Below are 25,762 nucleotides of genomic sequence, written 5' to 3'. Positions count from 1 at the left end.
GGAGTTTGGTGTGTTCTCCCTGTGTCTGCGTGGGTTTCCTCTGGGTGACTGTCTGTGAGGACTTTGGTGTGTTCTCCCTGTGTCTGCGTGGGTTTCCTCTGGGTGACTGTCTGTGAGGACTTTGGTGTGTTCTCCCTGTGTCTGCGTGGGTTTCCTCCGGGTGACCTTCTGTGAGGAGTTTGGTGTGTTCTCCCTGTGTCCGCGTGGGTTTCCTCCGGGTGCTCCGGTTTCCTCCCACGGTCCAAAAACACATGTTGGTAGGTGGATTGGTGACTCAAAAGTGTCCGTAGGTGTGAGTGAATGTTGCCCTGTGAAGGACTGTGATTCCTGGTAGGCTCCGTTCCCACCGCGACCCTGAACTGGAAAACAATGAATGAATACAAATATCCATAATACGTTGTATCCTTTATTACATTTTACCCTGTGTTCCCCTGCTTTTAAACCAACAGAGAACGGACACACTCATCTTTCTGACAACTTTATTACAGAACTGCTTATAACAAATGCACCATTGCTCCATTCCAATAGCTTGTGATGCATATGGGTGTTTACAACATCTCTATTTACAATTAAAAAAGCGCTGCTAAAAATGACAATGTTAACGTGACATGATGGACACGAGTTCAAAATGACCAGCAAACCTTCAAAGCATGATTTACAAAAATATCTTTGTGCAATATTCACCACCACACAAATTTCCCAAAGGTCAAGGATATTGTAAATAAGACTCATACATTTGTAGCTGCAATTGTGTAAACTAGAACAGAGGTCAAAAAACAGGATAAAAAAAAATATTTATGGGAATTTGGTCTTAACATAAAATCCACCATTAGCAGCCAATCAGACACAAAATAAATAAATAAATAAATAAAAGCCAGGAACATAGGTAAGGAACAAAGGAAGCAGTGTGACTGGCTGGCACATAGTGGCTTGCATTACCCCGTTATTCATGCACCTGGTTTATTTGCAACTTTTCTGTATTAAAAGCAACAAAGAAATACGTACACAGAGCATTAAAAGACCAGATGAATCACTGGAGCGGAAACTGTGAGGAATGTTTTCCTCCGGCATGCATTAACATATTGTTTTCCTGGGAATCGGGGCTCTGTAATATGAAATGCACATTTTACATGACCCTTTCCTTTCAGTTCTAACTAAGCGCAGCACATCTATATAAGGCCAGTCATGTTTTGAGGCATTACGTAGAGGAAAATGATTTGGTGGTAGCCCGGTCTAAAGCAGGAGAGCCTATATGCAGCAGTGTTATCACGTTAAGAGCTTGAACTAGGCTAGGTGTTAAGAGTGTGTCAGTATCTGCAGTGCTTTGCGATTAAATAAACAATCATTGCACAAGAGTTAGAACTTCACAACCTGCAGAAGAACTCCCATTAATACTAACGAATACTGAGAAACCAATAAATTAATACAAGTAATAAAGACGCATGAGGCCTGGTTTAAACTCAAACAAGCAGCTTCTTCAGCTGAAGGAACTGATTTAATATGTGATCTATATTTAGCGCTGTATTATTTCCAGGGACAGTGATAAAGTATTGTAAGAGCATAGAGTAGTACAGCACAGGTTAGTCTTGAGTATTTAAGGGCGAATTAAAAGAACAGCTATGGAGAGTAAGTGCAGGAAGATACATTACAGCTTCATTCTAATGTTTATGTAGTTAATATCAGTAAAAAAGTGTCAGTCCTGTGTCACATTTGTGTGGTCCTTCTGTGTAATGCTTACTATCATTTAGGGAATACTGTAAGTAGAAGTTATTCATTTTCCGAATGCATTGCTGAAGAAATTAGATGGAATCCATCTTTATAAATCACCATGCAAGATCTACCACAAAATCAAAACTAATCAATACGTGAGAGACGGAAACCCTGACCAACTCTGAAACTCAGAAACTCAAGACTCCTCTGTAAAACCAACCAGAAGGAGCAGGCGGCCTGGCCTTTAAGAGAGAGGAGGTCTATCTCTCTGTGGAGCCCAGAACTCGCCAGAAATGGTAGCTTATATAAACCAAGTCTGTACAGCACCGCAAACTAACTCTGGTGAGGAGTCCCTTGTGAGCTACAGAGTTTCTGACTTCCTCAAGGTCTGGAGCTCTGTGGATCCGTGGTAGCCCAAGCAGACCTGGGTTCCTCCAGTCACACATAGAACCTGCTGGTGTCCTGGAATGGATTGGTCACCAAAAAGCTCAGACTGAACTGTTAGATGTACAAAATTCAAACAACTTCAGTTTGAATTTTGTAAAACTAAAAGCAAATGTTCAGAAAAAAAGGAAGCTGTAGTAAATGCAAAATGTGCAGTATTATTTTATCCATAATACTGAAAGTCAGTTATGTTTATTGAAAGACTTTATGGCTTGGACTGGAAGTAAACGATTGATGCTCTTGTTTTAAAATGTCCCTTTACCACTGCTGCTTCAAAATGAATGTTCCAGGTAAAATGTTTGCTTAATTCTTATTCACTGGCACAATTCTACATCAGAAACCCTAAACTAAAACATATAACACTTTAATCGCATTGTGTTGCCCTTGTTTTTCTGCTCCATACATGTTTAAGACTGCAAGTAAGGCAAGTGAACTGTACATTACACATTATACCAAATGTCACAGAGAGCAGGTTCCATGCTGCCAAAAGAAACATGCAGTTTGTAATGAGTGAGCTGCAACTGTTCAGGACACTGAAGCACCTTGTAAAAATGATAAAACGCTGCAGTGTTTGGGGGCGGTCAGCTTGCTCTCTTAAGCATCTTGAATGCACTTACAGATGTAAAATTATCAGCTACATGCATTTTAAGGTGTACTACCATGTCATTGCAATACATCTGACTTGTGTAATCAAGTACTGCTTTATAGTTGATGCATGGTGTTGGTATTGTATGTATCTGAAGCTACAGTGCCGTATTTGTTCCTGTTGATAGTTGATTAATCAGATGTGTGTATGCATATATTTCCTTTAATCAATTCAAGGAAAATGTTATTCTCATAGTAAGATCAGAAACAGTGAATGTATCAGACCAGAACCAGAAACAACCTACAGGGCTCTAAAAAGACTAATTGTTTGTTGTCTCTTCAAATCATCTGAGGAGACACTGCATAATCCTTTACACAGCTGAGGAGAAAGCCACACGGAGCAATACAGAATATGAAACAATTGAGCTTCAGCCAGTTTAAGGTGTTCATAGACATCACTGAGCAGATTCAGTGAATTTCAAGACGAGCCTGTTAGAATCAGGGCAATCCAGGGACTGTAGCCTTGAATCCACAAGAGAGAAAAGTTCCATCTGAGACCCAAAGACCACTTTAGCTTCTCCCCTACTGGACAAAGTTTCTCACCTGAAAGTTCTCCCTGCTGCAAGCTCTGCTCAGTAAATCTGAAGTCTCACTGTTTGTAAAGGAACATGCCTTTAGCAGGCTTAGTGCCCTCTCTGTCCTTGACCCTTGTTTCTTTTTTTCAGTCTCTTTAAATGTCCATCCGAGTCTGCAGGTTAAAGGTCAGTAACTTTATTCTCCACGGCTGCCGCTATCTGCTGAAGTCTGTAACCCAGCTGCATCTTCTGAGCTGTGGAGTCTTCTTCTAAAGCCGAGATAATCTGGTAGCAGGAGATTAGAGAGGAGACAGTGACACAGTGAACTATCTAGGTTTTGTAATCAATATTTTTTGTTAGATTTTGTAGTTATACACAGATAAATATATCATGGAATTTGCCTGGGGGTAGACTCTACAAGTTTAACTGTACTGAAGGGACAGAACAATGTGTTGGTAGTAGACTTTGACCATCACTTTTCTCTTCTCTAATTACGAACCACTAACTCTCAAATGTGCATTTATCTTTGTAATGAGAGAATTATGCACTGCAGAAATAGTGACTTTTTCACTAATGAAAAACTGCTTGATTAAACATTACACTATTCCTGTGTGGAGTAGTTACTTTTCTTTAGTCTTATCTGTAGTACAGTACAAAATGATCAACATGTTTTCTTACCTGATCATAATATTTGTTGATGTATTTGTATAATTCATGCAAGGCCACTAGGTGATTCACCTCACTGGAGTAATTCTGAAAAAGTAACATGTAAGTGATATAGTTAATAAGGCAACTGTATTTATGACCGTCTGTGTGTAGACACCAAAGAGAATTAAAAATAAACATAATCAAGAGAGATAATCTGCACTGGACTGTAGATTTGTGCAATAAACGTAGTGCTTTATAAGTCTTTGTAAAATAATTGCAAAACCAATCAAACAAACAGTATATTATGTTGTTCTGATAGAAATTTATCACCTAAAAATTTTCAATAAAAGCCTGGGGTCTGTACTTGTGCTTTAGACTTTGTCTCAGCCACAGATGCTCCGCCCACAGGTTGACGGAGAGTCTTGATACTTTTAGTGCTTTAAGATGGCATTGGGATTCTGCCAGTTGCCTTCTGATTGGCTATCAGCACCTCAATGTCCATCCACTTCTGTGTATCATTTTGTACTGGCTTTGGTAATGGTCTGACGTGAATAATAATCTGCCCCCTTCTACCCGTCATACCAAAATAACACTTATGATTGGTCCTTTTGCACGTTTGTCAAATTTCCTTTCACATTTCGTGGTAAAAGACACCAGACTCTCCCTTGAGAGTCTGGAAATGTGAGACTACCAAGTAAGCAGACCTGCCAGTGTTTAAATACCATTAGTATTATAATATTCAGACTTATATTAATACTGAAGAAGCTAATTCAGCTGAGCTCTGTGCCAATTATTGAACTGTATGTTGTACCTGAGTGCCCTAATTATTTCCAGCTGCTGTTATTAAAAAGACAAAAAGACTCACTCACCCTGGACAGCTCTGCCAGAGCAGAGTTCATCTCTTGGTCACTGGCAGATATAGTCTGTCTTATATCTGCATAATATCTGTGTAAACACAACCAAGGCAACAATCAGATTCTATAATTACATTTTAAATCAATGCAATTAAACAAAGAAAAAAAGCCCCCAAAACACTCACTTCTCCACCATCTGTTTGTAGCGTGGGATGTCTCTAGCATACAACAGCTTATTGATAGGGGAGTCCTGGTTGAGAAATATACAAAAGCAAAATCTATGTCATCCTCTCACTCTTTTATAGTGTCTATAGTGACACTTTGTGCGTGGACTGTTTTTTCCTGGTATACCAAACTATAATTTATATTCTGGTGTATCAGTCAATGAGTACGGACAAATAAGGACCATTGCTGACCAGATATAAATATGAAAGGATCAGAATTTGAGCAGTTTTGGAAAACATGAGCTACGGTCTTTCAGTGTACATTCTAATTTTGTGTAATTTCAATCATACACAAGATAAGATATAAATATCCTATGCCAATCCATTAGAGCTTCACATAGGGCCCACCACACTCTCTTCCCACCTGCAGCCACCAAAATTCCTCTTGAATCCTACACCTTAAAGAAAATGAAATTCTATTTCTTTGTCCTAGTTGGTTATGAATATCTTCTTATCTCACCCTGCCCAGTTTGTGGTCAGCGATTGTGCAAGAATCCATGAAAGTCTGAGCAATGACAGACAACACGGCATCCACATTGTCCGATGCTTGAACATCGAAGATAAACTGAGGGTTCTTCAGAATATTGATCCAGAATCTCAATGGCAGACTGTAGAAAACAGAAGCAAATATTTGTTGTTCTGTGGAGGTGTATCTTCCTTACAGAGTCAAAGATATGATCTGTGCTGAGGCTATTGCCAGTTAGTGATGAAACATTATGTTGTTGTTGGAGTCATTACCTATTTGTCTTCCAGATGTGAATGGTTTCTGGGTCAGTGATATTGTGCTGTGCTGCCTGATCATCCAGGAGATCAAAGAAATATTTCACAGCCAGAGGAACTGGCCGACTGGTGCTTAGAATGACAGTGAACAGGTCATCTACAAACTTCTGCAGTGTGCCCTGCAACAGATATCACAAGATTTGGTGTGAATTAAGTCACAGATTCATATATATATAGGTGTCAAGAAAAGCTGGGACTGAAATGGTTTACGTTTTAAAACCATACAAACACATTTGTCAGTTACTCACACATTATTCTGATCAAATTGCAGCTAAAAGTATTAGTAAAAAGTATGGGTAGTATATAGTGCTATTACATTTTTCAGAAACATTAGTAATTTCTGTTATTACAGGTTTACAGATGATATGAAGAAATCGTGAAACATAACAGCTCATAGGATATGCCTTTACACACTACCTTCATAGACAGCAGACGTGTGAGGTAGATCTCTGGTATGGCCTTTGCTCTTTCCCGCTCCCTCTCTCTCAGACTACCTCGTCTATGCTTGGACAACTCTGGCTCTTCATTGGCCTTCACTAGGTGCCACAATCTCACCCCTCCTTCATCGCCATCCTCCAGCATAGGGGTCTCTGAGAAAGGGTATTTGTGAAAAAGGGAGGGAGGGAGAGAGAGAGAGAGAGAGAGAGAGAGAGAGAGAGAGAGAGAGAGAGAGAGAGAGAATCAAGTTGATTTCATGGTCATGTCTGAAAATAATATCAAATAACAATATTTATAGAATCAAATAACAGTATTCCATGTTACTCACTCTCTCCTGGTATATAGTCATGACTGTCGTGATGGACTTGTTTAGACTGCCGTGACACCAGTGTTACAGTGGCACCATCTGGAACCTGTATTACAACAACAACACCCACACCAACAACAAACATTACGGGTAAAACATCAGCCTATCAACTGCAGACTAATACAACATTGTATCTATTTAGGAAATGGACCTTATAGTGCTGCAATGTGTTGAGACGTTTCCATGACCCTTGCACCACTGAGGTCAGGTCTTCATCAGACAGGATCAGATGCCCTGCCACTCCAGCTCTCCATTCTATACAAGCAATGGGATATTAAACAAAATTTAAGGTGTCATGAAAATCTATCATACTATGCCCCTTATGAAAAATGAACTTTAAGGTTTTTTTGATACGACTCGTCTGTGTTCCTCTTCACTGTTACCTAGATGCACTGAATCTGTGGAGGGTCTCTGAGAGTAGGATGTGCCTTTCCAAGTCTGCTCCAGGATCTTCTCCTTCACCTGGGTGATAGTGTCACAGTCCAGCACTTTCGTAGGAACTGTCTGGGACTCACTAGCACCTCCGCTGTTTACCAAGACATTCAGTGTCTGTAGAAATAAGATGCCGGGTCCCCAATTTTAGAGAATAATTTTATAGGACTTTTTCAGGAAAGAATCTGGGACAAAGTCATCTAACAATGATGCACAGCTACTAATATCCTTTACATTAAAGTTGAAAAATCCCCTTAATTACACAAAACAAATATAATTTCATCACAAGCTCTACATGTTGCTTTACTGTACACAGTATATGAAACAATCACAAAAGTTAAGAATGCACCTCGACACTAGGTGCATTAGATGCTGAAATGGGGGTATCTCTCACCAATGTGCGGTACTCCACATCTTCGCGCAGAAGTCGGTTGTCATTGAGTGTATATTTGGCTTTGCCTGTCACAGCGTCCACAGGGCCCTTGTCCACTTGGTGTTTTATGGCTCGAAATAACATGTAGAAAGACTCACCTGCTGAATCCTGCAGGACAGAACGCCCAAAGATATACAATCTGAACTCATGCTCACTTTAACTAATCTTGGATGATAATTGCTGAATTGCAAATCAGAGTGTAGAAAACTCACCCTTAAAAAGGAGTAAAGGCAGATGGACATCCAGTTGGTCAGTAGCTTTTCGACCACAGATTCAGTTCTGCAAAATCAGAGGGAACAAATGAAGTTGCCTGCTGAAATTACCTGAGGACTGAATGAACTGACTCAATGCTTTCAAGGCCAAAGGTATTGAATTTATATCACTTCAGCAGTGTAATTAGCATTGCACTAAAAATGCACTGTCAACCGCAGTCGAGCCAAAATTCAAGATTATTGCTACTATTTTGCTACTGTTTTTGTTTTTAGTCATGTGAACGTTTAATGGTACATAAGTACGTCTATGGCTTGCAAGTGACGTCACTATGTATAGTAGCCCCCATAATAAAATATTTTTTCACGTCACGTTTTTAAACAGAGCTCTGTTCATCGGTCTGTCAGTAGAGGAGCTCAGGAATCCCAAATACCAGCATTATATACATAGTGCACATCGTAGTTAATACATCTAATATTACTGCATCCAGACACTAATTTGAGAGGGAAGCATGAAACTTACAGCTCACTAAAAATCATTTTTGACATACAAAGCACTATGTGAATACAGAAACCATTATTTTCTGACCTACACTGTGCCCTACTGAGGGTGTAGGAAGACATTTGGGATTCAACCTTGACTTCACTGTGGCATGGATATGTCTCTCCCTGATTACTCACACTTTCAGACAAGATGGACTACTTTATTAAACATTAAGACAAATCCTTATTAATTTAGTAACTGTCAGAGCACAGTGACAGTGGGGTCAGATTATTTATCTTGTAAACAGGGGCAAAAGATTGAGAATAAAGAATACATTCCAGACAATCGTGTATGTACTGTATGTACTGCAATGCTGTATGTACTGCACGTGCCACAAAAGCACCGGGTTACTGTAATGTATCTGATTCATTTATTTGGTTGGCTTTGTATCACAGAAAGAAGGAGTGAAGGCTTGATGTCAGCCAAAGCTGAGCTACAGTGCGTGGCTGTTTTTTTGTAGAAACTTGCTGATACTCTTTAAGAATCAGGTTAAGAACTGACCTGCGCAGCATGAGTTTGGGGTTCTTTGTGGTGTACTGCTCCACCAAGTGACTCAGCAGGGTTTTAAGGATGTCTGTGAAATACTCCAGCTTTCCATGCAGCGCCACAGTGAGGAGGGAGGCCACATATGCACGATCCCGTGGAGAAAATGTCCTCTGTCCCTCCAGAGTGTGGATGAACTGCAGTTATGGAAAGAGATAAATGACACATACACAGTTTTTTCTTTTGAGTTTTGAGCAAATTTCAACTGATATAAAACCCTGTCACAAAATAATTTACATAAAATGACACATAAGTCTTACGGATTATAAAAAATGTGCTTGACAATTTCATGTGCCAACTGATGTAAATTTGGCCTCCCTAATTATTTCATAGCCTGCTAAGAGAAATTTTATTTATTTATCCTTTTAAAAAACGGATTGCACGAGAAATATCTGCCACAACGCTAAATTTAAGCGTAAATGCATTATTTTCTACTCAAAACGTTGTCCACTGTACAAACCCGATTTCCTGAAAATCCGGGATATTTTGTAAAATGCAGTAGGGGGCATGTAGATTTGTGCGATATTTCTGAATATTTTTAATACTAAAGTTAAATGTTTTTTATAATCATCATTAAAATATTAGTCAATTTCCTTTACAAACCTTATATTACAAATGTATTTATGTATTTATTTATTTTCACAAAAGCCATTTTCTGGAAACTTGGATGAAGTCATGTCAAAAGTAAATAATAATTTACCTTGGTGAGGAAAAGCTTGCTGTTCAGTAAATTGGAGAGCTGAGTAAGGCCTTGCTCCACCGTAACTCGTCGGCAGGCTGGCACATCTAGGTCTCGTCTCAGTGGTGACTCCCGGTGACCAGGAAAGAAAATCCTTTCAGCATAGGTGCGGTAGTCCAGAAACGGAATCCCTGAACCTACTAAGTCACTGGTCATGTCCATCATCTCCGTCATCAAATCTAACAACGATAATAACACAACATTCTAAATACTCTCACGGAGTTTGCAAACATCTTGAGCTATTAATATGAGATATGTTGTATACCTGTGAACTCCTTCTTGCAGCAATCTCGCACACTGGTCTCCAGATTCTCAAGCTGAATCTGAACTTTTTTGTAGTCCCGCAGGGCCTGTTTACTCTTCCTCCTGGTAAACAAACATGGAAAAACATGCAAATACTCATATAACTTTGTACTGTAAGCATTGTGAGTGAGCAGACTTTTATATAAAGTCTTTATAAATTGTACCCTAATCTGACCCTTGTCTACCATCCCCTAGCCATCACTGATTGACAGTTATAGTCATAAGAGGCTGGGTGACCAGTTACAGATAATAACAGACATATCAAGTGCCAGCAGCATCCCACCTGACCACAGATTTGTAGGTTTATTATGTAACAGCTTATGATGAATAAGTTATTTTTCTTAAAATAACACAGGCTAAAACATACCATGCCGTGTCTATATTTGTCTGCTATTGGGGTCTATTTTTTTTAAATAAATTTGCCATAAACAAGGCAATAGCATATTGTTGCTGTCCAATGAATACATTTATCTCAGTTTTTGTCTATTTTTAGTTTACTGCAATATTCAACATTTGCGTTCAACATTTACATTTAACATTTGAACACAGTAGCTGTCCTTATCAACATGTGAACATTTCATAATGAATGAACCATTATTCATTATTCATTAGAAATGCTCTAATACTTGGAATAAAACCTATTTACATTTCCTTTTTTCCCCTTTTCCTGTAAAGTTACTATTTTGGGAGAAGCAGGTTTTAACTGGACAGCAACGATTTACTTTATGGCCAACAAAGAATAAACACTTTTTGTCTTACATTTTTCTGTATTTAAGGTTATAATTAAGGTTATCAGTAAGGGGTTTGACCTCCTCAGCTGCAATAACTTATTTTGGGAAAGCTAAATTAGATTCTTAAAAATTTGTGAGGATTTTATGTCATTTATCCACACAAATATTTATGAGTTCATGTGGTGATCATTGGGCACAAGGCGGGGACACAACGTGGAGGGGGCGCCAGCTCTTTACAGGGCGACACACACACACCTATGGACACTTTTTGAGTAGCCAGTACACCTACCAACCAGAAACCGGAGCCCTTGGAGAAAACCCATGCAGACACAGGGAGAACACACCAAACTCACAGTCACCCAGAGTGGGACTTGAAGCCACAACCTCCAGATACCTGGAGCTGTGTGACTGCGACACTACCTGCTTACCATCGTGCCGCCCTCAAATAAGACATGACCGGTAAAATATAGGATAAATCACGAACAACATTTTACAAACTCAAGTGAAGTAAAAAAACACATTCAGTCATTATCTGTAAGCGCTTATCCAGTTCAGGGTCGTGGTGGGTCCAGAGCCTACCTGGAATCATTGGGCATAAAGTAAGAATACACCCTGGAGGGGACGCCAGTCCTTCACAGGGCAACACAAACATTCACTCACACCTACGGACACTTTTGAGTCACCAGTCCACGTGTGTTTTTGGACCGTGGGAGGAAACCGGAGCACCACCCAGACACGGGGAGAACACACCAAACTCCTCACAGACAGTCACCTGGAGCGGGAATCAAACCCACAACCTCCAGGTCCCTGGAGCTGTGTGACTGCGACACTACCTGCTGCACCACCGTGCCACCCTAAGATCAAACATCTGTGTTCATTTTTATGAAGCCTTATTTAACTAAAGCACAAAATATTCAAGTGTTTTCACTTGAAACAACTTGATGGTGTTTTGTAAATATTGACATGTTTAGAATTCGATGCATGCAACACACTCAAAAAACAGTTGGGATAGAAGCATATTTACGTCACCACTGTGTTACATCTCATATTCTTTTAATGACCCTGTTTAATCATTCTTTTACTGGAACTGATGAATACACCTTTGTTAAAGTCTTACAAGTGGAAATTTTGTCCATCCTGAATTAATTCAACGCTTCAACTACTCAACAGTCCATGTTTGCTGTTATCTGATTGTCCTCATCATGATGTGCCATAGGAGACAAACCTGGGCTGCAGGTCACTCTGTGTCTATCAAACCATGTTGTTGTATAACATTAGGAGCCATGCCTGGCACTGACTTGCTGAAATAACCATGGACTTCCCAGAAAAAGACGTCATCTTGATGTCAGCATGTGTCTCTCTAAAAAGCCAAAGTGTTGGCTATTGCACCTGTCGCTGATAATAATGTGAATGATCCCTTTCTTCATTTGCATGGAAAACCTCCCTAGTCCATTTTCCATGAAATCAAGCCAACTCCTCTGACCACAACACCATATCTCTACTGTCTTTTGGACCGACAATCTGAGATGACGCTTGGCACTAAAATTTTGTTTATAATTATAAATCAATATCAGTTGGTCAGTGAAAACTTTGGAAAATCTTTCTTTGTAAATTTGTCAAATTTGATAAATACAATTTCAAGAGAATTATAAAAAACATTATGTTGATTTTATTGCACTTTGCACTTTTCCCAACCTTTCTAGAAATGGGGGAAGTGGTAAAATCAAGAATAGCATGTCTGTTTTAAAGGCATTTGTACCTGTATATGAGCACAATGACCAGCACAATGAGAGCCACGATGAAGGCTCCAACCCCTACCCCAACCTGAGCCTCCAGAGGGAACATGGCCTGGGCCTGTGAGTCATATTGTACCCGTCCCAAGGAAAAGTTCAGATTCCCCATTCTGACCTACAAAAACAAATCACAGGATGCATTTAGGGATGACTGGAAGATTGTAGAAAATTCAAGCCAAATAATTTGCCAAATACTTTTTGACAAAAAACTGTTTTAAGTTACTCTGTCAATTATATAATATTTACATTAATGTATGGAAATTCATGGATATTGTATGCAAATGAATTATACACAGCTTGGTGTTGAGTCCTTCATGTTATAACAATGAATTGTTGAATAAGTTATGGATATAACATTTACTACAGAGAGAACTGCAGTGAAGGCTAACTGATTTGACTTACAGTAAACTCTGGGAGAGCATCAGTGCCCTCTCGCTTCTTAGCAGCAGACACTGAGGGCGGCTGTGTAGGAGGCTCACAGTAAAGATGGTTCCTGGTAAGGGTCTTCACAGCACATACACCATCTCCTATCAGAGCTACTACCTCTTCCTTAAATATAGCCAAGTCCAGATTCTCCCCCTATATCAAACAGCAAAACATGAGCTTACAATTCTACAGCTACTATAGTGAAGTTAACTATGTCTAAATAAAAGGCAATTGTGGTTTCAGCTGAAATCTTGTAATGCTGGGTTATACATATGTTGATAATATACGCAATCTTATAATGTATTGCATTAATTAGTAAGAAGGTGATATGTAACCTCTACAGAGATGATACTGCCAGGCTTGTGTCGATAAGGTTTGCTCGGGTCCCCCCGGTTCAGTGGGTGGAGGATCGGGTCCAGCTCGTAAGAAAAGGGGCTGCCGCTGACTAACTTAAAGTCAAAGCTGAGGTTATCTAGCAGGAAGTGGACACTGACATCAGCATGGCGAGCTTCTGGGCCCAGCTCCGGTGTGGAGCAGAGGAGCAGAGTAGAGCTGTTGATTGTACAGCGCTGCTCTATCTGTGTAAAATGAGATATGAACAATTCCATTTGTTTGCAAGTGTAGAATAAAATATTGCAAATTTAATTATGACAATGTTGATATATTCATATACACACATGCACACCCCTTACCTGCTTGATGTCACAGAGGGCATCTTCAGGACAACTGGGCTCTGGAACTATTCGCCGCTGTCTTTTGAGAGGTCGGAGATTGTCTTCACTCTTTGAGTGTGCATCACTCTTTCTCTTTCTCCTCTTTCTTCCTGAAAAGACTGACTCCAGAGGGCTTAGGGTCACACGAATGCGAGGCTCCTGAACCACATCCAAGTTCTGGCCAGAAACTCGAATCACACGACCCCCCCTGTATAATGAGACAAATAAATTATAACTCACTTGGTAGATATGCAGCCTAAAGTACATGCCAGGTACACACTATGATCTTCTGTAGTGCTTATAAATTCAAACCCTGGATTTCAAACAAAACATTGGGTAAAGAGATGTTTACACAAGTGCTCACAGAGTATTATATATTATATATAAATATGAATATACCTAAGGAAGCTTTTAGAGGGAGCAGCACTGGTGATGTTTGGGTCTGAGGTGTAGTGATAAGAAGCTGTCTGTAGATGGCGCTCTGCTCTTCCAAACTGTACAACCACACCATGCTCTCCTGTTCTGTTGCTACCACCCGTCACACACTGGATTTTCTCGTCTCCCTGTACAGAAGAACTGTAAACCAAATTTTTGAGTTATTTCTATTATCATACTCACATGTACACAACACAACTACAGATACAATGTCTTTTAACTTAAGCTATAAAATGGTGATCATGATGATTTCCTTAAATGTTGCCTATTCATTGTAGCAAATCATAATTCATTTCCTATTTCAGTAATGTCTTTATGAGTTATAGAAAGCTGTCAGTTATTAGTCTAAGTGTCTGAGTTTACAGATCAATGAGCTCTGAACAGTGTAACTCACATGAGACATGGAACTCCACCAATCAAAACACTGATCTCACTAGGCTGGCCGGTTTGTAAGCCACGCCCCATGATGGTAAGCAATGTGCCCCCAGACATTGGGCCTTTTAGTGGGGACACTCCCAGTAACACTGGGTCCTGGGATTCAGAAACACACACACATTCTCCCATCAATAATTGTGACTAAAGATTTTAAATTCAAAATGACTTGTAACTACTCAGTTTTTTAATATTTAATGCTTGTAAGTATAAAATATTAAATCTCAACATATAAATAAATGAAAATTAGAAGAGGTTATTTATAATATTTTATTTTTGATTAATGATGTTAAATATGAAATGTTATTAGGCTGGTATTAGGGTTATTTAAAACAGAATGGATGTATACACTGGAAAAATGCAATAGAAATATTTGATTCAAGTGTTTTTTAATCGAAAAGAACAATTTGTTCATGTGTCCCACATTAGTGGTCAGTATACAGAACACGAGTTTCCAAAGAGGCATGAGTTTTCCATTTAACTATTCCAAAACATCATTTAAATCAATTATTTGAAACATGCTCTTTTTTGGTCATACTATGTATAATATCTTCATACTATATATATATATATACCATCCACATGAATCTGTATATTTTCCTCTCTCCATTTATGAAAATATCCCTGTCCAGATGAATACCAAAACAGCTGCATTATCGTGCCAGTCCAGTAGGTGGCCATAGTACATCTTTAAGACAGACATCAAAACACCATGAAGCATGAGAGAAACGGAGGTTTAATCCCAAATTACTTCATACTCCCTATATAGTGCACAACACAATCATGAAATGACTGAATCTAGGTCTTAAAAATGCATGAAATATTTCTAATACAAGGCTGTTTACATTTATTCATATGTGGATATATGAAATCTAGTGCTAGCTGCTTGTGTACACTGTAGATTAATGACTTAATAATTCACCCTATAGAGAGTGAGGTGCTATTTGCATTTCAGCCAGAGCAAGGCATGCTGTGTGATGTCAGGGTTTCCGAAAATATCAGTTTTCCTCACCCACATGAAGACGGCATTTTCAAAAATCTCCAACTTAAAGTACATTTTTGAAATCTCCATTTTTAGCAACTTAAAATGTTGTTTTCTTTTGGATGGGAGTCCAAACCACAGACAAAAAATAAAATAAATGAATCCATGTGGATGGGATCTTAGACTGGTCTGGAGCTGAGAAGACTCTGACAAAACTCTTGTATAATGTGCTAGGCCTACTCCACCAGTTACCATGGGGTGATTAAAAATTGCTTAGCCTACTCTGCGAGTTACCCTAGTGAGATTTGTCCTCTGTATGCCCGCCCTGTAAGGTACTGGAGGGAGATTAAACCTCGCTACACCTGTTCTGAGATAAACCTGCTGTAATTAACCCATAATTCTCCCCAACATCTTCCTATTGACCCAATACCAACTTTTTAATTTCAGTCAGTCACACTAAAAAGACAAAAACCTCTTCTAGGGCATCAAACTATATGAAAAGCTGATTTGCTATTCAATCCTGTGGTGGATCCTTCACAGTATACTAGACTAAACATCTGGGGAAACATTTGAGGTGAAATTATTCTGCAGTTACCTGGTAGCGGAAGTGCTGGACAGAATGTCCAATTCCTCCAGGTTTAACCTCCACAGAGACATGTCCTCTCCTCTCAAATCCACTTGATGTAGTCTCACACACAATACTGAACATACACACACACAGGTTCCCATTAATAGTGTTTCAAATCAGCATTGTTTTATTTCTTGTTGCCCAGTAACAAACAAAGTACTTAAAAAACATGCTAAACCACACTAAAAAACAGAAAATCAATTTCAAGTGAAGCATAAGACAAAATCTGTTTCTACTGACATCCTACTGACTGAATAAGATAAATGAATATGTAACTGAATAAGACAACGATAACACAATCAGATTAGCTGTCATTATTCTGGCTGTTAATCGAGCAGTCATAGGACACACACTTCACCACAGGAAAATCAAGCCATGTACACCCTTACACAGAAATGTGTAAAATATTCAGCTTTAATTACATATATAATAAATATAAATATTTATTTTAGAATAAAACATAAATAAGAATAAATAAGAAAAAAAGTATACTTGACTGCATATAACTCTGAATTATAGCTGTATAAATACATTGGGCAGAAATGGTAAAATGTTCTGGAATTAAGTTTACCTGGAAGAGACTTCATATTTGCTGGGAATGACCGTGCAGGGAACTCCAGCTACAATCACAGAGTGCTGGATGTCTTCAGCTCTCTGACCCAGGTTTGATCCAGAGATTGTAATAATAGTACCACCCTCCACTGGACCAGACAGAGGCTCTATCTATCACACAATGCACAGCAATAACAAAGAAGCTGTCAGGAAGCTTCTTTTAGAAAGCACTCCACTATGTACTGAAGAGGTGGTAATCTCTTTGGATTTCACAATATTGTCACAGTACAGAAGATACTAAGAACTTGTGATGTAACAAGTATACTTATACAATATACACTATATAACCATATAAGGACAAATAAGATGGATTAGGAGTGTAGCCTGTTTTTTCTTCTTCTATTGATGCCTGTTATTCCTACATTCCTTCATTGGTATTAAATCTATGTACACGTTTGCTACAATAACAGCATATAATCTTCTCCTATGCTATATATTAAGTATGCAAACACACACCAGGTGTATATGTGGGGCGGGGCAGGTGTGCTGGATGTCGTCAGTGCAGGAGTTGTAGAAAACGCAGCTGGAGCTGAGCCCCTCACACCACACGCAGCCGTACTTTGTCTCTGCTGTGTGGCAGCGGCTGCAGTCCGTGCGTCCCACTGAGCAGTTATACAGCCTCACTGTGAACCAATCACAAGTCTATTTTTACAAACATGTACTGGCACACTCCAACTCAGCTGCGCAAAACACTCTTGGAGAACTACCCACATCGCAGCCCAACTTTATCTGCTATATTCACTGTAAGAACAAAAGGTAATGCAATTTAATATTTCTGTATATCAAAAGTACAAACACTAGTCTTAAGGTCCGATGATGCACCTTTATTATACACATTTACTATTAATAGGAATTTATAAATTATTTTTAGAATTAAATATTTAATTGAAACACAATAGTAGTTATTATATATATATATATAAATATAGTCACAAAGGAATATAGTATGATCAAGGGGATTGAACTTTGGGGTGGTCGAAAAGGACCTTCAGTGCAGGAGAAATAGGGAAAAAAATAAATAAATAAAATAGAAAACTCTAACTACAGAAGTGATGTGAGAGGTATCACTCTAGGGACAGTTAATGACCTCTCAAAATTAAATCTATAAAATGTTTTTCTTCCTCAAAATGTAGTCAGACAGTAAAGACATGATTCCTATCTGAAACATCACTGTGTAAATGTGATTGATCAGGGAACCATTTCACCCTTACCATGCAGACCCTGAGGACTGTCCATCTGAAAAGAGCCTCGTCTCCTCACTGCGATTGTAGCATTGTATTCCTCCACAGCAGCAGAGTAGGTGTACTGAAACAAACACAACACACACACATTTCAGTTGCTTATGTTTCTATTAATGCTTTTTCTATTCCAGTAATGCTCTAGGTCTACATCACAGGTCATTTTTGGCCACAGGAAAACAATTGTGTGGATCGGGACAAGTTAAATAGAGCTGACAAACTGTACACATACATTTATACCTAAAGACAAAGTGCAACTGTGTTGTAGTGTCATTTCGGAAGTTCAGAATTATTTCACATATTAGGTTTTTTGTTGTTGTTATTATTTTACAATAAATATGTATAATGTGGATTAAACTATTATACATTATACACTAAAGGTTTTTTTAAATTCTGAAAACAAAGACTTATCAAATTCTATATTTGATTACTATACAAATATCTATTTACTAAAATGTAAAAATATTTCTTTATGGGATTTGAGCTTTTTTTGTTTTTGAAATATAATTATGTATACATTACTAGTCAAATGTTTGGACACACACACTCAGGGAGGGTGTCCTTTGTTTTGGGCCATTTTCCAAATATTGTGAATGTACAGTACCAGTCATATGTTTGGACAAATCTTCTCATTCAATGGTTTTTCTTTGGTTTTTATTATTCTCTACATTGTAAATGAATATGGAATATTAAAACTATGAAGGAACACATGGAATTTTGTAGTAAACAAAAAACTGTTAAATAAACCAGAATGTTTTATAAACTCTAAAAAGAACCAACTTAATTGAATTGCTTCAATTGGTAACAAGTAATTCAATTAAGTTTATCCAACTTAATTTTTTAAGTTTTTGAAGGTTAAACTTAAAAAATTAAGTTGGATAAACTTAATTGAATTACTTGTTACCAATTGAAGCAATTCAATTAAGTTGGATCAACTGTTCTCTTTTTAGAGTGTAGGGGCTGGTACACAGTTCTATAGAGTGAAAAGCCCTATACCACCAATTACTAATGAGAAGAGGTGTCCAAACATTTGACTGTATATATTTGCACAGTAAATTGCAGCCTGTTGAAATGGCTGCTCATGTCATTGGTTATTTAGATTAATCTATAATAATAAAAAAAAACGAATCCTATAGTGTGTTACATATTATTGCGTTATGACAATTTAATAAAGTTTTTAATGCCATGAAAGCTATTTTTAAGGGTGAGAGCAGCAGGTAAGACCTGGTGAAGCTGGCAGGTGATGTAGAACAGGGAAGACTGAGAATCATCCACCTCCACAAATGCAGCTACTACCACAGATCTGCCCTCAATTGCCAGCACACACTCATAATCCAGCTCATCATCCTAAGAATGAACACAAACACACACACACACACACACACACAGAATTCAAAGGTTTGTATCTTTGACAAAACAACTCCTGAGATGTCGATACAGACATAGAGTAGTGAATGCTTCTCAGATTATGGGATTTTTAAGTTGAACCTCACTGGTGTCTCATATCTGATTGGACGTGTGAAGAAACAGGATGTTTCTGCAAATATTTCTGCGGTTTTAGGATTATCAACTTCAAAATCAGAAAATATTCTGCTTGGAATGCAGCCTATCAAAATAAATTGAATGCATTAAAACACATTAACGTTTCCCAAGGTTATTCAGTCCCTATTTACAATACAACCTACCACTCATATTCCAACAAGATATGTTGTAACACAATATTGCCAATAGTGTGTGGACAGGTTCATCCACTATTTAATATATAAGGGTGTTTCCTCCACCAAGCTTCTACTCTTCTGATAAGACTTCAGAATAGATAGACGTCATACTGATGTTGGATAATTATTTTAGGATTATTAACATCACTACTGAATGTTCCCCCATCACTCCAGAGATCATAGCTTCAGTGCTCCACAGCCCAATGCCTGGGGGCTTGACATGATTGCATCAAGCTTAGTGACCCTAGGCGTATAGGTATCTGCTCCAGTATGCCCCATTTCATTTCAAGCTGTTGTATATATAGTGCCATTGGCCTAATCTAAATATTCACAAACATTTACAACCAGTAACACATTTGAATAATACAATTAAAAATATATTTAACAACAAAACTAAACATGAAGCATTGTGACAACCTGGATATTCATGTCTTGTGTTACCTGATAGAGGTGAAGGTTGCGTCCCATTAGAGTTATTTTCCTTGCAATATTAACAGGTAGGAGGGAGGAACCTTGAACACTTTTAACACAGGGACAGGCGTAGGACCCCACACTGACCACGGCATCCTCATCGTCCTGCTTCACGCACACAGACACATGAACACAAGGAACAATACACCTGTATCTCACACACTCAGCACTTGAGGACTATTTTTGCAATGTACAAAGCCTGCATTAAGCATTGTATAACAGACAAACAAATCAAGCTTAATTAAGCAGAAGACAAATGAGTTGCTGCTCAAAAAACAGCAGTCTCAGTGTTTGCTGAAAACAGCTATTTTTTGTCAGGGTTTGTAAGATGAGTTTTCAATGCAGACAAAAGGACAAAGAGACAGTGGAAAATGGATAAACATAAAATGCTCATTCACAGCCCTAAGTGCAGGAATTTGTTCTCTAATCTGATTCAAACTGAAACGAATCAATAAAACTATTTCTAAAAAAATGTGGTTTGATAGATTTGTCAGCTTCAGATTTCTTCTGTAACAATGTCTATATGCAATGTTGAATTTAAAAGCACTTTCAATCATAGACTGGCAGACTGACATTGGAATTCTTGCTAGAATGGAAAGTGAGACTGCAAAAACTCCCAGAATATATTGCTATTCTTTTTTATATTTGTTCTCATGAGCTGCAATTCCAACAAATTATATAAAATGCAAGCTTAAACTGAACATAAACTAAAAGATGTTTCATGTTGGACCTTATATCATTTAAGAGCTAATTCTGAAACTGATCCATGCAGCATGTTTAACAAAAAGCTGGAACTGGGGAGACCTCAAACGGGTAACCAATTCATAGTTGGGTATAAAAAAGCATAGTAGCATAGTCATTTATGAAGGACAAAGTGTATTTAACCCACTATATCATTATCATCCGAAAACTTTTAGGGAATCAGGAATAATCTCTGCATGTAAATGGGAAAGATGAAAACTCCAGTGTATATATTATGTATGTAATATTTGATCCTTAAATGGTAATACATAATATAATAAAACTGATGTGATTCTGCAAAGGATACCACCACATACGTTTGGGAATACTGTGACATGGTTGTGTACATATTTGGTTGCTATGCTTAATGCAAATGCTACGTCAACAATATCCAGAAACACTTCTTCTCTCCTGGGCTCAAGGTCTTCTGTAACTTGCACATGTCTTAACGCACATTTAACAATACCAGATAAATAAACATTTTAGAGAACTTTATACGAACTGCAATATGGATATCCAAGGACTTCCATGTATACATCAACTTGACAATGCCAACAATCTGCCTAGGTTATAACAGCATGGCTGTGTAATCAGAGATTACTGCTTACAGTCTAGACTTTTCTCCTATCGAATAATATGCGGAATATGACAGCTTGTATCTTTATTCCATGAACAATGATTGGAATGTGCAGACAATTTTTATGTGTATTATATCACTGGTTTAATTATGGGTCAGTTAGAATGAACTAATCATTGCTTTCCCTGTTATTAGCATTTCACACACTGTCACAGCGTTTTTGGAATTGAATTTTGTAATTATAACATTATCATTATAACTATTATTAACATTATTATTGAGACTACAACTTATACTAGTGCTGCTACTGTTATTAACAATATTCATGTGGAAATACATATTAAAAAAAAAAAGCTAACAAAGGGTGTTTACAAAGTTTCATGCAAAAAACTATAACATTTTATTAATTTTAAAAGAGACATTTAAATTTGTATGTTTGATATACCTGTCACCCTTAGACTTATAAGTTGACCTCATGAATCTGTTTATTTTTCTTTTTTGCTTTTCTTTAATATCTTATTTAGTCGTTTACTTGTGCACTTTTTACCTTTGCTTTTTTTATTATTGATGTATATTTGGAAGAAAATACAAAAAAATAAGTAAAAAAAAATACAAAAAACATTTAAATAATTTTGCAACGCAGAAATGAAAATGGAAGCCTATATGCCATGGTATTTTAATAATTTGCTACAAAGCTATGAACGTATAAATGTTTATTTATATGTTTATATTGTGTGTTAAATTTTGTTGTTTATAAGGTTTTTAATGTGTATTGGAGGTAGGGATATTTGTGGTTCATCATTTGGGGACTCATCCTGATGTTGATATGGTCAAATCCAAAACATGGGGCATCACACTGGACCACCTCTTACTCACCGGGAGGACAAAGTCATCTGGATCAGACTGGTAGTCGAGGTCTGGGTCTTGGGGCAAATCAGCTGAGATGAGGCTTTCCTCGACATCTCCAGACGGAGTGGAGGCAGAGGACACTGGAGGCACCATCTCGAGAGAGGCTTCTCCATCATCACTGTCCTCTGACCAAAGGGTGACCACAGTAGTAGAAAGGAAGGGACGTGCTGCACCCAGTGGCCCCATCATGCTCACATCCTCAGAAGGGGCTGTAATCAAGCGCGAGGGAGTAGAAACCGTAACTGAGGCTACAGCTGATTTTTTATGGGACCTATCAGCCATGTCTTCACCACGGCCACCAGGAGCTGGTGTTGACAGCAAACCCACATGTGTATCCTTCCCACCTGCTATGCTGTCTTTAAGTAGAGTGGGAGCCCCTGTCAATGTGGTTGGAGCCTGTTGGGTTGAGGAAGGCCTGGTATGCTGGAATGTGGTGGGCAGGTTGCTGAGGGGGGTGGCAGTTCTCATGGTTATAGAATGGGTTTCAGCTGGCTTTGGAGTTGTAGGAGGAGCCACTGAAGCAGCAGCCGTAGCTATATCTGTGATCTGTGAGGATTCTTTGTCTGGCACCCTGGGAGTATGTACTGGCATAGCTGATGTGAAATTACTCAAGCTGTTTGTTGTTGTTGTGGGAGAAGAAGCTGGTAGTTTGAACTAATGGTCAAACGGTCAGGAAAGGGAGAGGACAATAGGAAGATAAAATAAATTTAAATAAATAATTGTAAACAGAAAAACACAACAACTAAAAGTATGAAAAAACAAGGATGAAGACATGACACTGACACATTGCACAAATATGTTACTATATATAGTAGTAATATATTACTACTGCTAATAGCTGTCTACTGTTAGTTTGAATTAGCCAACAGAGATTAGTAAATGTGCTTAGCATTACATTAAGTGTACAAATAACTTATAAATAAATTAATAAATATATTTACTTTGCAAATGTTACCATAAAACGACAAAAGAGCGTGAGAATGTTTGAATTTTGAATTGCAATTATGTATTACTCAAAAACGCTTTAAAACTTATTTGTAGACAACTTTAGCTGATCTGATTTTCATATCAGTTCTGTGACTGTGTGACTGTAAGTATTAGTGTATCAAAACCCTTGATCCATGATTTGATTGAAATTGCAATACTGGTTTGGTGACTCCCTATGCTCACTACATTTTTAATTAACCTCAGATCACTCCCTACTGCACTGTAGAGTTCATAGGTTCTCACCTAAACAATGCACTAAGTGTCAAATAATGTCCATAATGGTCGGGTCAAATATTATGGGTTTCTAAAATATTTTGCACTATTTGGGTACAGAAGACATTATTATTACCTGCACGACATGGAGAGAAAAAAGACAACTTATATGTAGCCTGTTTTTTTTTCTTTAAATACTCCCATGTTTCAGCATTTAGAGTAAAAGATACATAAAATTATGTAATCATAAAGAAAAATGACACAGACCTTTGATGGAAACATAGCTTGTGTGTTTTGCATTATATATTTGTTTACCACCCATCCAAGCTCTTTTGCTGAGCTTGGGTCACACTTACATGCTGATTATGTATGATGACCCCTTGATCACATGTGGTCTGATGTGTGCACAGGTGCTGGTGGATGCACCAGTTACACCTCCAGCGACTACTCACGCAACCTATACATCTGAAAAACACAAAGAGGAAGGAGGAAAACGTAACTTAATGCTTACAGAGAGAATTATTCCAGCCTTTAATTTACTATTTAAAAAATATATTTACATGATATACACAAATGTAACATTTCATTTATTTTATACTGATATATATATATATATTTTAATCTGATTACGCAAAGATCTGATAAATTATTAATATATTAATCCTATTTACATCTTGCATTAACATAGTTTTTCATTCATGGTTTGTCTCTTGAATTACATTCAGATTCTTCTTAGGTCTACAACTTGACCTCATGACCACATGAGAGCTCACTTACCGCAATCTCTTTTACCGCAAAAATAACACACCAACGTACAATTGGTTTCTGTTTTGTTTCTTGAAACTTACTCTAAACATGTTTTTGGTTCTGCAGTCACTAAAGCTACCACTATCCAGAGAAGGTTTTAGACACAAGAGAGTTCAGCATTGGTGGGAAAGCTGAGGCTGGTCCCACGGATTCAGAATTCACGTTAAATTAATTTGATGGGAAAGTCTGAGCATTGTTTACCTGTTTTACAAAATTTATTTGGACTGTATGGAAAATGACAGAGAAGAATAAAATATAATTTCATTATTAATTAATATTATTTAGCCCTGTGAAGGACTGGCGCCCCCTCCAGGGTGTATTCCCGCCTTGTGCCCAATGATTCCAGGTAGGCTCTGGACCCACCGCAACCCTGAATTGGATAAGTGGTTACAGATAATGAATGAATGAATATTATTTAATTTTATATAGTCATGTGTTGAAAGTTAAATAATTTTTAAAGCTAAATTACTTCTCTTTGGATTCACGTTCCCAACTTTATCTCTTTAAAGCATCATTCTTTGCTTACTTGTCAGTCATCACCGAAATCTCATTACACTGCACTGTCTCTTAGGCTGCCTGAATGTACCAGACAACTCAAAGAGTATTCCAAGCCAATTATTCATTGTAGAACCATCAAAGTATGCATGTCAACAGCTTCCTATACCTCAGTGCCCAAATCAAAAGCAACATGGTGTACTGAAGCACTGGTGTATGTCGGCTGGAAACTATCATTCACCTTTATGGGCTCATCATGAGGAGGAATGTAAGAGGCAGTTGCTACATCATCCGAGAGACATCTGTCACTGAGATGAGACCAACCAAATGCTCTGTTGCTCTCTCAATGGTCAGACACTCTTAACCCTGAGACTCCAGTACTAGGAGCACAGTGAAAGATAACTGTAATCTAGCTAGCTAGTGATCAGATTAGAAATAGTCCATACTGAGACTTCAATTTATTTAATGTAATTAGAAGCAAAACACTTCATGGAACTGGCTTCACTCACTCACTCACTCATAAATACTCTCTTATGTTTAGGAACTGCACCACAAGGGAATGCTGGTCAGTTCCTCCATTCAGATACAGTATATGTCTTTGTTAAAGAAGCGAGTTCATCTCTAAATATACACAAAATGTCAACACAGAAAAAACAAATTTAACAGTGAATGTCATCACTGACAGTAAAAATAGGCTCTGGTAAAAGGACTTTCACTGGAAATTCAGTCATCAATATAGTTTATACTCAAATGCATGTTCTTTAAAGAGAAGATAATATAAATACACACTAATGTAAATAAGTCATTATTAATTAAAGTATAAGTCTACACCATTTGCATGTTACAAACTCATTGTTATTTTATCTGGCAATTCCAGTTTTGTAATGCAATACATAGGTATGCTGAGGTGGATGAATTTCCCGTGTGGTGTTTTAATGGGGCTTAACATTGTGATATGTGATATTACCTGGCCAAATTACGTAATTCCTACAGCTACACTCATAACTATCACTTAGAGCTAGCCTC

The 25,762-nt window shown here is 37.9% G+C and overlaps 1 protein-coding gene across 2 annotated transcripts in view; it reads right to left on the bottom strand.

Annotated features, from left to right (window-relative positions):
* Positions 1–418: 418 nt before the first annotated feature.
* The window catches only part of plxnb1a (plexin b1a), a 64,998-nt gene continuing 39,654 nt past the window's right edge, over positions 419–25,762 (bottom strand). Inside the window, exons 10-38 of one of the 2 annotated variants that reach the window (XM_066671705.1) lie at positions 23,791–23,899; positions 22,202–22,888; positions 19,978–20,115; positions 19,043–19,165; positions 17,792–17,885; positions 17,037–17,203; positions 16,540–16,691; positions 15,936–16,041; positions 14,321–14,457; positions 13,891–14,067; positions 13,471–13,699; positions 13,114–13,356; positions 12,755–12,931; positions 12,319–12,467; positions 9,791–9,891; positions 9,487–9,704; positions 8,745–8,923; positions 7,703–7,769; positions 7,452–7,598; positions 7,009–7,174; positions 6,777–6,880; positions 6,587–6,671; positions 6,238–6,410; positions 5,779–5,939; positions 5,501–5,648; positions 5,002–5,066; positions 4,832–4,907; positions 3,993–4,067; positions 419–3,599 (exon numbers count right to left, since the gene is read on the bottom strand). In XM_066671705.1, coding sequence (XP_066527802.1) covers positions 3,495–3,599; positions 3,993–4,067; positions 4,832–4,907; positions 5,002–5,066; positions 5,501–5,648; positions 5,779–5,939; positions 6,238–6,410; positions 6,587–6,671; positions 6,777–6,880; positions 7,009–7,174; positions 7,452–7,598; positions 7,703–7,769; positions 8,745–8,923; positions 9,487–9,704; positions 9,791–9,891; positions 12,319–12,467; positions 12,755–12,931; positions 13,114–13,356; positions 13,471–13,699; positions 13,891–14,067; positions 14,321–14,457; positions 15,936–16,041; positions 16,540–16,691; positions 17,037–17,203; positions 17,792–17,885; positions 19,043–19,165; positions 19,978–20,115; positions 22,202–22,888; positions 23,791–23,899 — 4,558 coding nt within the window. In that variant the 3' untranslated portion in view covers positions 419–3,494. The remainder of the gene's footprint in view (positions 3,600–3,992; positions 4,068–4,831; positions 4,908–5,001; positions 5,067–5,500; positions 5,649–5,778; positions 5,940–6,237; positions 6,411–6,586; positions 6,672–6,776; positions 6,881–7,008; positions 7,175–7,451; positions 7,599–7,702; positions 7,770–8,744; positions 8,924–9,486; positions 9,705–9,790; positions 9,892–12,318; positions 12,468–12,754; positions 12,932–13,113; positions 13,357–13,470; positions 13,700–13,890; positions 14,068–14,320; positions 14,458–15,935; positions 16,042–16,539; positions 16,692–17,036; positions 17,204–17,791; positions 17,886–19,042; positions 19,166–19,977; positions 20,116–22,201; positions 22,889–23,790; positions 23,900–25,762) is intronic. The other variant, XM_066671706.1, reaches the window with a different exon arrangement.

Source organism: Hoplias malabaricus, chromosome 5 (genome assembly GCF_029633855.1).
Source record: "Hoplias malabaricus isolate fHopMal1 chromosome 5, fHopMal1.hap1, whole genome shotgun sequence".
NCBI classification, from domain to species: Eukaryota; Metazoa; Chordata; class Actinopteri; order Characiformes; family Erythrinidae; genus Hoplias; species Hoplias malabaricus.
Note: the sequence above shows the minus strand (reverse complement) of the source record. Positions and strands in the feature narration are given on the sequence as shown.